Here is a 17,887-nt window from a genome sequence, read left to right as displayed (position 1 = left end):
CCTTTGACCCAGGGCAGGTCACTGCCATTACGTTACCTGCCTTCTGTCTGCTGGGCAGTGCAGGGTGTGAAAGCCACTCCATGACATATGCTGCAGACCTGATATTACCATTAGTGTAGGCAATTGTGTCAGGAGACATTGCTCAGCCACTCCTGTGTTCTGTCAGTAATGTGGGACGACAACACACACATGGCCGCTGGATGTCCCAGCCATGCTGCTGCTTCCTGTACTGCGGGGCTATACTACAGCAATTTGGAATTTCAGCCTGCTTGATTGGCACTGCACAGTGTCCTCTTGCTCCAAAAATCTACAGGTTATTACAATTGGTGTCAGAAGTGGAACCATGCAGCAAGGATTCCGCAATAGAATGTTGGCTAATGGATAATGTTTTTGAATGCTTATACTCTAAAGAAGACAAAGATATTTTTTTGCAAAATAACAAGGGCCATATCAAGTTGTGGGAACTATGTCACCAAGATCCAGTTGCATGTGAGGACAACAATTGTACAAGTGGAATATTTGATACCGTTTCATGGGAGTCCAGAAGTTATTCCAGGAATTGTGGGGTTGGAACAAAGGGAAAATGTGGAAAAGAAGGGGCAGAGGAGCAAGCAGGAAGTGTTGGATGAACCACTGGGAAGAAGATTGTATGCGTGGAGACCTATAAGATAAGAGTAAATTTATATTTTGTGCTTGTTATGTATAAGTATAGAATAATGTATAATGTAGGTGGGATGAACTGCTGTGGAACGAGGTGAGATGATTAGAGGAAGCATTAAACAGTTTCTGGCAGGCTGCTGAGAATCATGCAGCTTTCTGGCCACATATCAGGTGATACCCATGAACAGCTGCAGTCCAGTGGATCATTTGCATGGGTGCCAGCAGCAGGGCCTATTGCATTTCTTACACACCAAGTCATATGCTCCAGAATGTAGCAGCCCATTAGCCCATTCCATTTTCCTTGCAGGGCTGCCATTTGGGCCTTGTGTTTCAGCTGGCATCAAGTGTTGCTGCTGGGTGTTGTGGTGGGTCACGAATGGTGGCATTTATTTGTGGTGGATGTTGGTCAGATGCAGCAGACCCGTCATTCCGATCAGTTCCATCCATGACTCACTGGCCCTCAATGCCTCCGTTTCTGTGCCAGGCAGGCAATGAGGTCCATTGTACTGTTTTCCAGTAAGAGTCTCAAAAACTGTGGCACCATGCACATCAGCTGCTTTCCCCACTACGCTCTCCCCTGTCCTCCTTTTGTCTGTGGAATAGGGTATCCAGTGGCAATCACTCCTGCAGCACCCAATGCCGATCTCATAGACTTGGAAGCTGCATCCTCCTTTCCCCATTCAACTGCGTATGAGTCCTTGTCCCCGCTGATGCAGACAGACCACTTGTTATGTCAGCCTTAGCAATTTTCTGCCATTCTGGCGGAGACAGCTGCATTGGTGTTGCCTACTTTGATGGTAGACCTCCTGCTGGATTTTGCAGTGGAAGTTGTGGCAGAAACCAGGCCATTTTTGTCCCTACTTTGTCTTTTCAGTGGAGAGAATCTTAGTATCCCCATTTGATATGGATGTTGATGAGCTGGCATGGATATTGCAGCAGAGTAGTGCGGAATGCTCTGACAGACTTTGCACACAATGTGCAATAAGGGCAGAACCACTGACCCTGTTGTTTACTTTCCACTGGCGATATGCTCAGCCAGTTCAGTTCTACCACCAAGACCAATTAACACAAACATGGCTTCCACATCACTCCATGTTCTGAGTTACACATACTAGCTGTTTCAATCATTTGCACTGATCACATTTTGTATTTTGACTGCCCATTGAGTTTCCTGGAATAATGACATTCATAATGCCAGGATAGTTTGTTGTGTTGTCACACCTGTGCCAATAAAAAAGTATCATAACAAAGTGCATATAATAATTCCTAAACTATCAAAGCTACATATTATGCAAGAAAAAATGTATGGTATTTACTTGTACTGGTAGGATTACTGCAAATCATCAGCAAATACATCAATTAGTTCTGCTAAGAAATTTGTCAATGAAGCAACATGTGTTCCCCATCAATAAATTCTACAGGTTCTTATTAAATCATAGGTAAAACATTTTGTGGTTTGTACCAAGTTACTGAAAATAGGTGTTTGTGAATAATGGAAATATTTTAGACCAAACTATGTTCATTAATTTTAGGCCTGCATCTAGATTGTTCTTATTCCTTGCACTGATTGTGTGAACTGAGCTTTTGAGTGAGTACTTGAGCAATTTTGCAGCACTTTCAGTGCCACCACAATATTATGATATACTTGAAAGGCTACTGTGGTATATGCAGTAAAATGCCACTGACAATTCATAGAAGACACTAACAGTAGTAATTTATTGTCTAATGGATAAGTACATTCTTCCTATATGTGTAAATTGTCTTATCAATATCCAAATGCCTTAGAAGACCAAAGTGTAAAATAAGCAACATATTATGAGTGCCCAATATGTCTCTAACAATTCTGTGGCTTCCTGCAAAACTGGAATTAGATGGAAGAGTGATGAGAATTCTCTACCCTCTCACTTAACATTGTGATATCTTAAGCAACTGGAAATGTTCCAGTCATAAACAACTGGTCATAATAATAACATAAGCTCAGTTAGAAGACTGTCCAAAAAGGGTAGAGTTCAGGCTCAAGCCCAAGTCAGGCAGACAGTTTCAAACTCTAAGTAAGTTACACAACAGGAAACACAATTACTCCTGAGCAAAAAATTTATTCTGGAAACAAACCTAGCCTGAGACTTGCTTCTGTCTGGAATAGACTTTCTTCCATGAATGGTAGCCCAGCAAGATATGAAGGAAAGCTTGTGTGAATTTTGGAAAGTAGGAGACAAGAACTTTTAGGACTGAAACTGTAATTGTGATTCATGAATCATCATGGATAGCTTACTGAGTAAGAACAATCCCACAGAAGGTAGTGTGAGTCCCAAACTGGCTCAAAGTTTTAAACTGTAAGGCAGTTCACACCTTGGAAGGTTACTAAACTGATAAGAACACTGTTCAATTGGCTTGATATTTCATGATAAACACTAGAATTTCTTAAAAATGTTACTTCTTCCAATGAAGTAAATACTCGTGTTACGGATGTTTGTTCTCAAGGCTGCTTTTATGAAAACTTCTACAATAGCTATACATTACAGCTTCAAACAAACCTGGAATACCTACAAATGTTTCACTCTAGCTTACATGTTGGACATTGCTAATGCTTTCTTGTACTGTTTACAGAAACTGGCACAAAGCCCCTAATGAGCAATTATAGATCTAACAAGAGTTTTAGCTCTGTGTCGTAGGAAGTTCTTGCACTGTCATCAAGACTGACCTAACCCTTCATCAAAATGATGGATCTGATAACTGCCTGCCCCACATTAAGTGCTGTTCCTACTTAATTCAACATTTTATCTGTTGGTCATGTTCTATCTGGGATTTTTGCAAATACCACTCTAAAGACTTCCATATTACTGTTTCCCTCATGGTATTTAAACAATAGGTTGTTATGGGGATTGGACACACATATTTGACTTAACAATGAAGTGTTAATGATCTCTTTTTCTATTGTCTTCAAGAATACAAAGATACCCCTTACTGTGCATAGATGTTAAGAGACTGGCATCCATCGCAAAGCGACTTGCTACATATGTTTATTCGACTATGGCATCCACAAGTACCTGTGTATTCCTTCTTGGTAGTTGCTCAAGTAACATTCTTTTTAAGGCGTGTGTTTGTATGCTGAGCCTAAAGGCGTACGTATTGTTTCCCACAATGGTAACCTACGGAGGGTGGAATTAAAAACATAGTTTGCACATGGCTTGTTCAGTAAGTAGTGATCCATGTTTCCTTCTTTCAATAGCTCATCTTTTCCTATTCTGAGCAGAACTTTTAAACCTTTCTACATCTTTGAACTCTTATTACCTAAGTTCCTATCCTGAGCTTCATGCACAGATTATTCAGCCTTAGCACCCATGTGTGCTATATTCTATGTCCAGTTCCAATATATACCTTTGAACATGTGCTACCTTTTACACTACTGTTGAAAATGATCATTATTTTTTGTCTTCGCATCATTCAATAGCCTGGTGCCTAATTTGTCTGATGTGGAAGGTGCAACCATAACAAGCAGAAATAAATTCAGATCCTTGAACAAGTGATGGCTGCTAACAACTAAATTGGAGAAGGGGAAGGATATAGGTAAACTGTATATAGGATAAAAGAATCAAATAGTACAGACCACAAAGCAAAGAAAGGATCTGATAAAAGAGAAATATGTGTAGCTCAACTACTTAGGGAAAGCAAGTAATAAGATATACAAACTCTTTAGAAACATGGATTTAAGGTTTAAAGCCTCCACACCACAAAAGTTAGGCAGAAATATTCTTACTGTTGCCAAGATAAGAAACAATGATTTATGGCAATCAGGTTGGTATAGGGATAAAATATAGGACGTGCTTGAAGACATAAATTCACTAAACTGGAAGGAGCTTTAGACTGTAGCACAGTAAAAGACCATAAGGAAGGCACTATGTCCAAGAAATCTATGGATTGTGCTCACTTCAAGAATTTCAGAAATGACCCTGGAGGTAGAGTCTACAGAAAGCTTAACAGTTCTGTACAGGGTAAAAAATAAACTATTTGATGTATTTGAAAAGCTACAAATATTTGCTGCAATAGAAGAAAACCTGACTCACCACTCAATGAACAAGATGGTATTAACTCCACCTTTTAGAGTTTAATGAGCTATAAAATGACAACATAAACATATCTAACAGAGAGGATATTTCATGAGTTTGGTATCTTTGGGCAACTGTGAATGTTGCCATCAAATAAACATCTGACTTTTGAGTTTTACACTTAAGGAATGTTTCACTGGTGTCAGTATACTGAAATTAATGGTTTATAATCAGCTGTTTACAAGTTCATAGTTACAGTTTTTTAATTTCATGCATTTATAGATTTAGCAATGTTAGTATACTTGCACCTAGGAGATAATAAATGTTACAGTGAGGAAATGTGTTACAACCATCTTGGACAAAAAAAGTATCTTAGTGTGTAGCATTAAAAAAATCAGTAAATTTGTGCAGTAAATAATTTTGTGTAACTGCAGTATTAACAAAACTATCAGTTTAATATAATCTGACACTTAAATATTCACCATGTAGTGTATGAGGGACAGTAGGAAAGTTTCTAGCCTGAGATAGTTACCACAATGTTTCGTACAAACAACACCACCTATTTTTATGGTGACCCTTTGTGTGTATGCAAATCAAATTTTGTGGCTCCAGCTCTGTTAATTTTGCCACTAGGATGTGTAGTATACTGTAGTGTAAGCAAAACGGTGAGTCAAGAACCGTGCTGTGATTGAATATCTTTATTTGAAGGGAATTATGCCCAAGGAAATTGCAGAGGACATGCGGAACACACTTAAGGACAGTGCTCTGTCTTATGCAACAGTGAAAAACTGGGTATCTGACTTAAAATGTGGAAGAACAAGTGTGGAAGATTGACCAAGGATTGGAAGGCCTGTCACCATTGCCACTGATGAAATAGTGACTGCAATTCATGATATGATTTTGCAGGATCATAGAACAATGTTTCAGCACATTGAAAGCACATTTGGAATCTCCCAAAGGCATGCTCATGACATTTTTGTGGATATTCTGGGAATGTGTAAAGTTTCATCTCAATGCATCTCAAAAGACTTGAAAGGAGATCAGAGATGGGAGTGTGTGCAATGTTGGGAAGAAATCGTCCACCAATTTGAAGCGGATGAAGACAGCTTTCTTGAAAGGTATGTAACAATGATCGAAACATGAGTTCACTACTTTGGTCCTGAGACAGAATAACAGTCACAACAATGGAAATGTCTTTCATCCCCCCAGCCCAAAAAAATTCCGGGTGCAAAAATCAGCCAGTAAGGTGATGGCATCAGTCATCTGGGATGCTGAAGGGGTAATTATGGTGAATTACTTGCAAAAGGGTGTAACTATCAATGCATCACACTATTGCACCCTCCTGCACAATTTGAGAGAAGAGATAAATTAAAAAAGGCACAGAAAATTGGTGTGTGGAGTACTTTTGCATCAGGAAATGCACCGGAGTACAAAGCCCTTGCAGCACTGGAAACTTGGTGTGAATGTGGATTCAAATTGTTACGTCATCCACAATATTCTCCAGATTTGGCTCCACCAAACTGTTTTCCTTTCCCAAACCTAAAAAAAATACCTCAAAGGACGACAATTTGACAATGATGATTCAGTGATTTATGCTGTGAACACTTGGAGGGACTCAAAATGGAAGACCTTTTATGTAAATTGTTTGCAGAAGTTATCTGAGCATGCCCACAAGTGTATTAGTGTACACAGGTATTATACTCAAAAATAAATTGGTATTATGAAACTTCTGTCACTTTTTATTTGTTAAGTTAGAAACTTTTCGTTTTTGACCCCCCCCCCCTCTTGTAGGCACTGAGTCGCACATAAGCATAATGATAAAGATTGCTAAAATGTTAAAGCTTTGGGACAAAGTTCTTCTTCTGCAGTGGAAAACAGATCACAGACACACACACAACAGACACACAGAAAAACACACACACACAACTCACTAACACATGACTGCAGTCACAAGTTGCTCAGGCCACACTGCGAGCAGCTGCACATGATGGGAGATGCAATCGGCTGGTGGGGGTAAGGAGAGACTGTAGCAATGAGGCGGAGGGATACCAGGGTAGGGGTGGAGGACAGTAAAGTGCTGCTTGTGGGAGCATACAGGCGTGAAGTGGAGAAAGAGGGTAGGAAAGCTAGGTGCAGTAAGACGAGAGGATAATGGGAAAGGAGAGAGGTTAAAAGATGTGGGTGCATTGGTGGAATAGAGGACTGTGTAGTTCTGGAATGGGAACAGGGAAGGGGCCAGAGGGTAAGGACAAAGACTAGTCAAGATTGAGGCCAGGTGGGTTATGGGAATGTAGGATATATTACAATTCAGAAAAGCAGGTGTTGGTGGGAAGGATCCAGATGGCACAGGGTGTGACACAGGTATTGAAATGAAGAATATTGTGTTGGGTGGCATCATCAGCAATTGGGTAGTCCAGCTGTTTCTTGGCAACAACTTGTTGGTGGCCATTTATGCTGACAGACAGCTTGTTAGTTGTCATGCTCAAGTAGAATGCAGCACAATGGTTGGAGCTTAGCTTGTAGATCACTTGACTGGTTTCACAGATAGTCCTGCCTTTGATGGTATAGGTGATGCTTTTAATCAAACCTATCCCAGCAAAGGCAGGTCTACCTGCAAAATGTAGTATGTTAATTTATATTATCATGTAGTTTGTGTACATCATGTAATCACAGTGACTGCTTAAATCATAAATTAATTTTGTTTATACCTTTTCCTGTAACATATGTATGAATAATGTATTAAAAAGTGATTTCCTGGACCAAACAAATAGCTTGGTTCAGAGTGAAGTTATGTACTCTTCTGCAGATGTATTCAGCAAGCCCCCATCTAACACAAAGCATGAAACTGTAAATCCCTACCACTTGGAAAGGAAGCTAAAAACATACCTCATTAGCCACTATTTCAACAAATTATCTAAATATCTATATTCATGGGTTTAAAAGTAGCTGTGTTTATTGTTAAGTTGCATGACAGTAGTAATTTAATACAAACAGAACTCAGTATTTACAGCTGCATGTAACAAATGTCTTTCAAAAAGGCCAATGTAGGCAAATAAATACTAAGCTTCCAACAGGAGATAAACAACAACCATTTGGTATATATGAGGAGGTAGCAAGCAGTAGCTGCTTTATTTTGAATTTGTTTTACAAAGTTTTGCAGGCATAACCATGAATAGCATTAAGCAGTATAATGATAATTTATTATTACTACAGTATTATAGAGACTAAGTTTTTACAATTTGCTTGGCTTTTGTACACCTTGAATTGTTCCATACCTATTAAGGTTCTACTTTTTGATGAGAACTATGGAACACAATGAATCAATTAATAAATGAATGAACCAAGTCACTTAGCAATGAATGCCATTCTCCTCACATTTTTGCACAATTAGGAAAATCTTTGTATCCTGAGGCCAAAGCAAAATGAAGAGACTCCAGCACTTCATTTTAGTATGGTTGAGTCAGATGATTATTCTTAGCCTGCCTTATTTGCAATTTTAACACAACATTTTTATGTCATAACTGAAATAATTTTAGATGAAGGCTTGCATTGTAAATTCTTCTAAATAATGTGCAATTTGCAAAGTTCTGCTATTAAAGTTGATATATCTATCTGTGCAGGTTTGTGGCTAGCAAGTACTTGTGATGCCCTCAGAATGTGACTAAGTGGCAATGTTAGTGCTAACTGACAGTTTTCCATCAGTTTTATTGTATATGTCAACTGTTGTAGATGTTGCTCATTATCTCCTAGTCTTTATTGGTTCCTTTCAGGGTGTGAACTAATAAAACATCAATAAATAAATAAAAAATGTTTCATGTGCTGCTTCACATGCTTATATTTACAGGTTGAATTCTATTTGAAACATTTACTGTCGTTGAAGAGAATTGCACATTTATCTTAACATAAAATCACTTACAAATTTGATATCAGAAAAGTATTCAATTTCACACTGAAGTATAACTAGATTGTTTATATTATGACCTTTTTTTTTATATGAAGAAATTGAATTTCAAAGTTTGCCATAACAAATAAAATTTGAAAACAAACCTTTTATTTCATACCCATTACATTCCTTTTTATGTCTCAATCCTTTAGATTTTATTTTAGGAATAAGTGAGAAGGGCAGATGATTCTTAGAAATTTGAAACTACTGTAGATTCAACTCAAGTGTTTCAATAGTAGACAATTTTTTTCATTTTTAATCATTGTTTTCTACATGGTAGAATATGTATAAGCACACAGATTCCATATAAGAGAAATTCCACGTGTTACTGAATGTCCAAATCTAATCATGTAATAAGTGGTGACAGAAGGCTCGTTTTCACTGAATATGCGATCTGTGGTTTGTTGAAAACATTATGACATATATAGTGTGTACAAAAACTTACCATTTTTTGCTCCATATAGAATCCATTTAGCAAACATAAGTGACACCAAGTATCCAAACAGCAACAGCAGGAAAAGAAATTGGGGCACAGTTTCAAGGAGGATGTTGATTGGCTTACGAAAGTGGCTGTAAACAAAAATGGATATTGTCATCTTTGTTGCAAATGTAAAATCACCTTCATAAATACACACTGCTTTGAGCATAATTCCACTTCATTAAACTGTGTATTTATAAGTTCGCTTAAGCAGTCAGAAAGTGGAAACTGTATAAAATTATATGGAAAATTCTGTTATTTGTTTATAGAATAAGTAAACTATGCACTCTAAAGTAATGTAATAATTATCTGACAAGTCACTGAATCTCTCAAGATCTCTCTTTTCTTTTTGCAGCCTACCAACAGTGAAATTTGCCTATGCTTTGTGTCACAACTTCAAGATGCTGACCTTTCTTTTCTCAAATAGTTCACAAGCACACCCATAATGCAACATCAGAAAACTCACAGGGTGAATTGTCATTTATTATTGAGAACTATAGTAATATTTTACCCAAATTACATATTAAACTGTGTGGCACACTAGAATTTGCATGTGGAAATTTGCCAGTTGATACCAAACCATTTAAATAGATATCTTGGTTCAGCTGTCTGTCTGTCTGTCTGTCAGATTTTTATTCCTACACTTTCCGGCTCAGATGCAGATGAAAGTGATGGTGACGTATTCTGCCATTTATTGAAAAAGAAACAAACAGAACACTCCAATGATGATATCTAAAGAAAAACCAACAAATGTGTATCCAGTGTCTTAACTATGGCACAATATTTTCATTCTGAGGGTCTCAAAACAATACATTCGCAAATTGTTTCTTCCACTTCTTGAAAGAGAAAGAAATCACATGGGCTTGGATCTAGACAGAACCGTCTGAATTTAAGGTTTACCAAAAAATGCTTGTGCTTTGACTGTCTCCTCAGCAACCATTCTGCCATGGTCAAATAATAATGTACAAAATTTAATCTTAAGATGCTTTCAGTGTGTTTTTAAAAACCTTAAGACAGCATGCTAATATTATTCAAATGAGTTCACTCGCAGCACAGAAAATGTATATAATTTCCTTGCTCATACTCACTGCTGTCTGTACTTTTATTGTATGTTTATCATCAGAAACTTGAAGAGAGGGCTGGCAATTGGCCAAGGAGTGTGTGAACTTCAACAACATCCAGTGGGCAGTGGGAACATTCCAACCGTTCAAGTCACCTAGCCCAGATGGAATAACGCGGCACATGCAGCTGCTCGACGACTGACACTGTCTTTCCAGATTCATTACTTATATAGCTGCCAGTTATCAAACCACAACTTCTGGGCTGCGGCACAGTGGCAACGAAAGCGGAAGGGCGTTGACCGGAAGTTTTCATTTTAGTGCCACGGCCAGTTTGTTAAAATTAGAGCTGGCCTGGCTCGGCAGATAGGCAACCAGTTACAACACTTTCGAGAAGAGCTTTTTCGCCCATATGAACAACACTATCGAGATGAGATTTTCGCCCATATGAACAAATATTAATGAGCATTTAGCATCACAGGGTGCCCCAGAGAGCATTCCAGGGTGCCCTAACACCAAGAAGAATCACTTCTCAGCTTTTGGCAAGATCAATGTGTAGTTGTTTTTTTTTTTTTTTTTTTTTTTAAATAGATAAGGATAAGGAAGGGAACTTTATTTAATTTTTTATTTAATTTCTATAATAATGAGTCAGATCACCAATGAGTGTGATCTTTTTACAGTTGTCAACACCTTTCACTCACACTGAGGCAGATTCCAATTCATTTATTTTATGACGGTTCCTGGTCCTGAGAACCTGGCGAGCATCATCTCTTTAGGGAAACTGGCCTCTGTTATAACCTTTAATCACCAATAATTGCGTGGATATTCAAACACACTCACTTAGAAACAATAGCTGGTTACATGATAACAACTCAGTATCTCTTATTCGACTGCCGTGCCGTGACGTGCGGCCGGCGCCATTCGTAGCTAGGTGGCGCTCCCGCGCTCAGCCAAGTTGCGGAGCACCTCTATCGCCATTTGTGCGTACTGTCGTGGCGGCACTGTAAATGTCATGGCACTGCCACAACACTTTTCCCCCCTTGAAAAAAAAACACTCACTTCCTTGGAGACATGGACAGTGCGGAGACATCCATGGCCTCTTGTGAGGCCCCAAGAAGATCCCGCGGAGAGACACGAGAGTATGGTCGAAAATGTCCAGGATGGAAGCTCGTGCGTGGAACGTGCCTCCTGGACGAGATGATGGGTGAAAACTCCGGAGCAGCATCCATAGGCGTTGTGGACCTGGGGGTGTGCTCCAGCGAGATGGGTTCCGGAGAAGGCGGCGTCATGACTGGGGCCGGTTCCGGGGTACTCGGAAGTGGTAGCAACATCGGCTGCAGCAACACGTACGGTAGATCGGCAGCAGTGACAGGACTGGCGTCTCGGGCTGGTGGAGACGAAGGAAGGGGCAGTGGCACCAGCATGGCCACCACTCGTGGGCGCATCTGGTCATAATGGCGAACAACCATGCCGTCGTCCGTACATATTTCACAAAGCCGGCGGCCGCGAAGAGCCTTGACCACCCCTGGAATCCATTTAGGGCGAGATCCATACCCTCATGCCCACACGTCGGCGCCCACCGAGTATTTTCCTGCACTAGGGGACACAGCACAAGGCCTGACAGGGTGAAGCAGGTGCAGTAGAGTGCGCGATTGGCGGCCATGCAAGAGTTCAGCAGGGCTGCAATCACCCAGAGGCGTGAAGCGATAAGAACTCAGAAATTGCAGCAGACTGTCATCTGTGGAAAAATCACTAAGGAATTTTTTCATCTGGCTTTTGGAAGTGTGGACAAGGCGCTCGACCTCCCCATTCGATTGCGGATGGAAGGGCGGTGCTGTAACATGATGAATCCCCTGTCCAGTACAAAAATCATGGAAGGCCTGCGAAGAGAACTGAGGGCCATCATCTGTGACAATCGTGGATGGAAGACCTTCTAGCACAAAGATTTTGGACAAAGCCAGCGTCGTTGCTGCAGTGGTGGGCGACGGACATCGAACAACAAATGGAAACTTCGAGAAGGCGTCAATCAACAGTAGCCAATAAGTACCGAGGAAGGGGCCGGTAAAGTCAGCGCGCACCCGTTCCCATGGCTGCGCTGGATCAGGCCATGGAGAGGGCATTGTATGAGGTGCAGCCAGTTGTGAAGCACACTGACCACACGCAGCATCCATGTGGGCGATGTCCGAATCAATACCGGGCCAATAAACGTGCCTGCGGGCCAGGGACTTAGTCCGAGAAATACCCCAATGGCCTTCATGCAACAGTTTGAGAACATCTTTGCAAAGAGAGGCTGGCACCACGACCTGTGGAGATGTGCCATCCGTGGCCAGAAGAACAACACCATCATGAACAGACAGATGAAGGCGCAAGGCATGGTAGTTGCGAAGGGGATCCGATGCCCGGCCCTTGGTCCTGTCCAGCCAACCCCGTTGAACAAAACCTATCACCTGACGCAGGACCGGGTCCCGCACAGTAGCCGACGTGACCTGTGAACCTGTAAGTGGAAAACCCTCGACTGCACGACGTTCTTCCTCATCAATGTGTAAACAGAGTAGTTCATCACGATCGAAAACCGGGTCGGGGCCCATCGGCAATCGCGACAATGCGTCAGCATTGGCGTGCTGGGCCGTAGGCCGATAGTGAATCTCGTAGTGAAAACGAGACAAGTATAAGGCCCAACATTGCAGGCGGTGAGCGGCTTTATCCGGACGCGACGCCGATGGGCTGAACAGAGAGACCAGCGGCTTGTGGTCGGTGATGAGGTGAAACTTAGAACCATACAAAAAAACGCTGAACTTTTTTAGAGCATAAATGATAGCAAGCGCCTCCTTTTCGATTTGCGAGTAACGCCGTTGCGCATCGTTGAGGGTCTTGGAAGCATAGGCGATGGGTCGTTCTGACCCATCCTCATACCGATGGGCGAGAACAGCCCCTAGGCCATACTGTGACGCGTCAGTCACCAGAACCAAGTGCTGACCCGGACGGAATGTGGCAAGACAAGGCACCGACTGCAAAAGAGCCTTCAAGCAGACAAAAGCCTGCTCACACTCGTCGGACCAACAGAAAGGGACGTTTTTGCGTAACAGCTGATGCAGAGGATGAGCTACCGCCACCGTGGATGGAATGAATTTGTGATAATAACCATTCATGCCTAGAAACGCCTGAAGTTCTTTGAACATAGACGGCTGGGGTAGAGTGTTAATGGCCGCAATGTGCTGACGTAGAGGACGTATACCCTTACGGGACAAGTGGAAACCAAGATACACAATGGAGGGTTGGAAGAACTGTGACTTGTCCAGATTGCACCTCAACCCAGCCGAATGCAAAACCCGAAACAGGGAATGCAAATTGCGAAGGTGCTCCTCAGTGGAGGCCCCCATGACAACAATGTTATCCAGATAGTTTATGCAGCTGGGAATGGAAGCCGTGAGCTGTTCCAAAAACCGCTGAAAAATGGCCGGCTCGCTAGCGACGCCAAATGGTAACCACTGGTACTGATACAACCCACAAGGAGTATTGATGACGAGAAATTCCTTGGAAGAAGCATCCAACGGCAACTGATGGTACGCCTCCGATAAGTCAAGTTTGGAAAAGAACTGGCCCCCAACGAGCTTGGTAAATAACTCCTCAGGACGGGGAAGAGGATAAGTGTCAATGAGACTCTGAGCGTTAACAGTGGCTTTAAAATCACCACACAATCGCAGACTCCCGTTTGGTTTAGAAACCACCATGATGGGCGATGCCCATTCGCTGGAGGTAACAGGAAGGAGAATCCCTGAAGCTGTTAACCTGTCTATCTCAGCCTTGACAGGTGCACGCAACGCCACCGGAATAGGGCGTGCCCGGAAAAACTTAGGGCGAGCTGTAGGTTTAAGAGTAATGTGGGCTTCAAAATCCTTGGCACGACCCCGACCAGCAGAGAACACAGGCGAAAATTCAGAACACAATCCATCCAGCTGTTGATAAGGAATATCCTCAGATATGAGGTGCATATCATCATCAATGGAGAACCCAAACAACCGGAAAGCATCATAACTGAACAGGTTTTCAGTGCCCGCATGATCCACCACATAAAACATGAGGAGCCTAACAACAGACTTGTAGGCAGTGGAAGCATCAAACTGGCCAATGATAGGAATTTTCTGTTTATTATAAGTTCTCAGATTTCGCGTAACTGGAGACAAGGGAGGGGAGCCCAACTCCAAATACGTGTGAGAATTAATGAGAGTTACTGCAGAGCCAGTGTCCACTTGCATGTGAATGTCTTTATCCAGAACACGAACAGTAACAAACAACTTATTTTTTTGAGAAAGCACACAGTTAACATCCATGTCCGATGCCTCGTCCTCATTGACAGGAACTTTAGGGGACTGACACACAGAAGCAATGTGGCCTTTTTTCCTACAGGAATTACACGTGGCCCAACGTTTTGGACACGCGGCCCTGTCATGCTGTACGAAACAATGTGGACAAGAAGGAAGTGCGGAACGAACCTGCTTCTGTGGTTGCTGTTTTCGCTGCGAGCGTTGCGGCCCAACGCGACGTTGTCTACACGAGTGAACCACTGCCACATCTTCATTCTCCTGTGAAACAGGCAAATTGTCTGTGTCGAAAGTTGACTGTACAGCGCCTACATCACACCACGCGTCTATTTGTGTGCCAGCAGCGTGAGACACTTCTAAGGATTGAGCGATGCTTAGAACTTCCGACAATGACGGGTTTGGCAGTAGTAGGGCACATTGCCGAACTTCTTTATCAGGAGCAAGCCGTAGAATAGCATCCCTAACCATTGAATCAGCATAAGACTCAAGATGAGTGTCCGTGACAAACTGACATTTCCTACTCAGACCGTGTAGTCCGCCGCCCAAGCCCGGTAAGATTAATGGGGCTGTTTACGACACTGGTAGAACGCCACGTGGGCGGCAACGACGTGGGTGTTTTTTCGGTAATACTTAGACAATAAGTCACACATTTCTTGGAAGGACAGAGAGGCAGGTTCCCACAGAGGGGCTAACTGAGATAGCAGCTGATAGATTCATGGGGAAATCCAAGATAGAAATAACGACTTACACATAGGAGCGTCGACAATGCCGAAAGTCAAGAAGTGTTGCCACAAACGCTTCTCATAATCCTCCCAGTCTCCAGTGGCCTCGTCGTAAAGAGGGAATGGAGGCGGAGAAGAGGAAGACAGACGATGAGTAAGCGACATTGACAACATCTGAATAGCAACCGTCAGCTGTGTTTGTTGTGCCTGAATAGCAACCATCAGCTGTGTTTGTAGTTCAATGAGCACTTGCATAAGCTGTTCCATGTCTGCCCTGTCACGAACACACAAATCCACAATGCAGTGAAAATATCCGACCTCATCGCCAAAAAGTGTTATAACCTTTAATCACCAATAATTGCGTGGATATTCAAACACACTCACTTAGAAACAATAGCTGGTTACATGATAACAACTCAGTATCTCTTATTCGACTGCCGTGCCGTGACGTGCAGCCGGTGCCGTTTGTAGCTAGGTGGCGCTCCCGCGTTCAACCGAGTTGCGGAGCGCCTCTATCGCCATTTGCGTGTACTGTCGTGGCGGCACTGTAAATGTCGTGGCACTTTCACAACAGCCTCTGTATTCCAAGCTGAAATTACTGCAATCAGGACATGTGTGGAGGAGAATATGCATAGATGCTACAATGACCGTAGCATCTACATCTATTCAGACAGCCAGGCAGCCCTGAAATCATTGGCAGCTCCTGCAACAAGATCTAAGATTGTTGCAGATTGCCACAGGGCTCTGGAGGAGCTGGGGGAAGCAATAGGGTGAACCTAGTGTGGGTCCCTGGTCACTCAGTGATCTGTGGCAATGAACAAGCCAATAGATTGGCTAGGATGGGGGCAACAACTCCATTTATTGGACTGAAACCTGTCTGACAATCACCAAGGCTATGATCAAATTAGAACTATGGAACTGGCTTAGGAAACAGCACGTAGGATATTGGACCAAGGTCCTTAAACAAAAACATGGTAAGGTAATGATGCCCAAGCCATGTTTTAAAAGAAGCTCTGTAGTCCTGGGATTGAACAGGAAAGAGATCAAACTCATGACTGGACTAATGACCGGCCATGGGAATTTCAAAAAACACATACACAATTGGTATAATGGAAGAGGACCCTAGAGGTAGGCTCTGTGATGAGGGTGAAGAAACTGTATCACACCTAATCTTCGAATGCATGGCATTGGAGAGTAAAAGATACAGAATCTTTGGGACAACTAGACCTGAAGAAATTGTGTCTAACAAAAAAACTGGTAGAGGGACTCCTTGCACTATTTACGGGTGCTGGTTGGCTGGCTGGAGCAATACCGCACAATAAACATAGTTTCAGTGTGGGCAGTGGTGGGGCAGACCTAAGCTGTGTTAGCTCCCCTGTTAAAATCAGTCAGTCATCAGAAAGGACCTAGACTCATGTCAACTACTGTATCTGTTCATCAGACAAGTAAAGACATATATTACTACCAGTTAAAATGTTGTATGTTGAGTTTACCTTATCAGATTTAAGATGTCAAGGCTCTCCTGATAAAACTCCAACCTGTATCAGATGGAATGGCATCCACAGGCTGTGTATTTTGAAGATCCTGATGACAGATGAGGATCCAATACCAAGAGTACACAGAATGTGTTAGTGTCCTCCTCATTTTCCAACTACAAAATGTACTTGCTTTGTTGTTCTTGTGGTCTTCAGTATAAAGACTGGTTTGATACCGCTAGTCTACCTTGTGCAGGCCTCTTCATATCTAAATAACAATTGCCACCTACATCCATTTTGCTGAGTTTCAAATTTTACCACCAAGTAGTATCTTTGGTGTCTACAGACATCACTATGTTTATGTTTCTGAGTCTGCTGTTCTTATTTCTTTGTTATTCTCCATACAGTAAAGTACAAATATAACTTTTTGGTAATTACATGCCAAGCCTGCAGTTTCAAACCACAACCCAACAGGTTAAATGCCAAGTTATGTGATCAGTAAAAATGCCATTTTTCAATTAGATGAGAAACTAAATTCGTAAGCTGAAAAGTGCAGAAATAAACAAGTTCATTAACACAACAAATATGGTGCATATGACTGCTGCACATGAAGTCTTACTCAAAATGATGTCACACAGTAATTCAACACATGGAGAATACAAGCTGAAGCACTAGCCATCAAAAATGACACACAGGAATACAAGTCTGCAGACATACTGCAGCTTGCAGTGACTTGTGAATCTGAAATGCTTGCTGCTACAAAAGCTACATACAAAGAGTGATTAGCAGCAGACAGAAAAGCAATAGCAGGTTTGATTTTGTCCAGTAACCCACCCGAGCTGAAGCAAAACTGCAGTACATCACATTATACACTCCTGGAAATTGAAATAAGAACACCGTGAATTCATTGTCCCAGGAAGGGGAAACTTTATTGACACATTCCTGGGGTCAGATACATCACATGATCACACTGACAGAACCACAGGCACATAGACACAGGCAACAGAGCATGCACAATGTCGGCACTAGTACAGTGTATATTATCCACCTTTCGCAGCAATGCAGGCTGCTATTCTCCCATGGAGACGATCGTAGAGATGCTGGATGTAGTCCTGTGGAACGGCTTGCCATGCCATTTCCACCTGGCGCCTCAGTTCGACCAGCGTTCGTGCTGGACGTGCAG

The 17,887-nt window shown here is 42.1% G+C and overlaps 1 protein-coding gene across 1 annotated transcript in view; it reads right to left on the bottom strand.

Moving 5' to 3' along the window:
• LOC124798327 (V-type proton ATPase 116 kDa subunit a 1-like) overlaps window positions 1–17,887 on the bottom strand; it is a 192,861-nt gene that overhangs the window by 36,546 nt on the left and 138,428 nt on the right. The window contains exons 11-12 of the mRNA XM_047261677.1: window positions 9,095–9,219; window positions 5,057–5,059 (exon numbers count right to left, since the gene is read on the bottom strand). Coding sequence (XP_047117633.1) covers window positions 5,057–5,059; window positions 9,095–9,219 — 128 coding nt within the window. The remainder of the gene's footprint in view (window positions 1–5,056; window positions 5,060–9,094; window positions 9,220–17,887) is intronic.

The sequence above is a fragment of the Schistocerca piceifrons genome, chromosome 5, assembly GCF_021461385.2.
Source record: "Schistocerca piceifrons isolate TAMUIC-IGC-003096 chromosome 5, iqSchPice1.1, whole genome shotgun sequence".
In the NCBI taxonomy this organism is placed as follows: domain Eukaryota; kingdom Metazoa; phylum Arthropoda; class Insecta; order Orthoptera; family Acrididae; genus Schistocerca; species Schistocerca piceifrons.
This window is presented reverse-complemented; position numbering and strand designations above follow the sequence as displayed.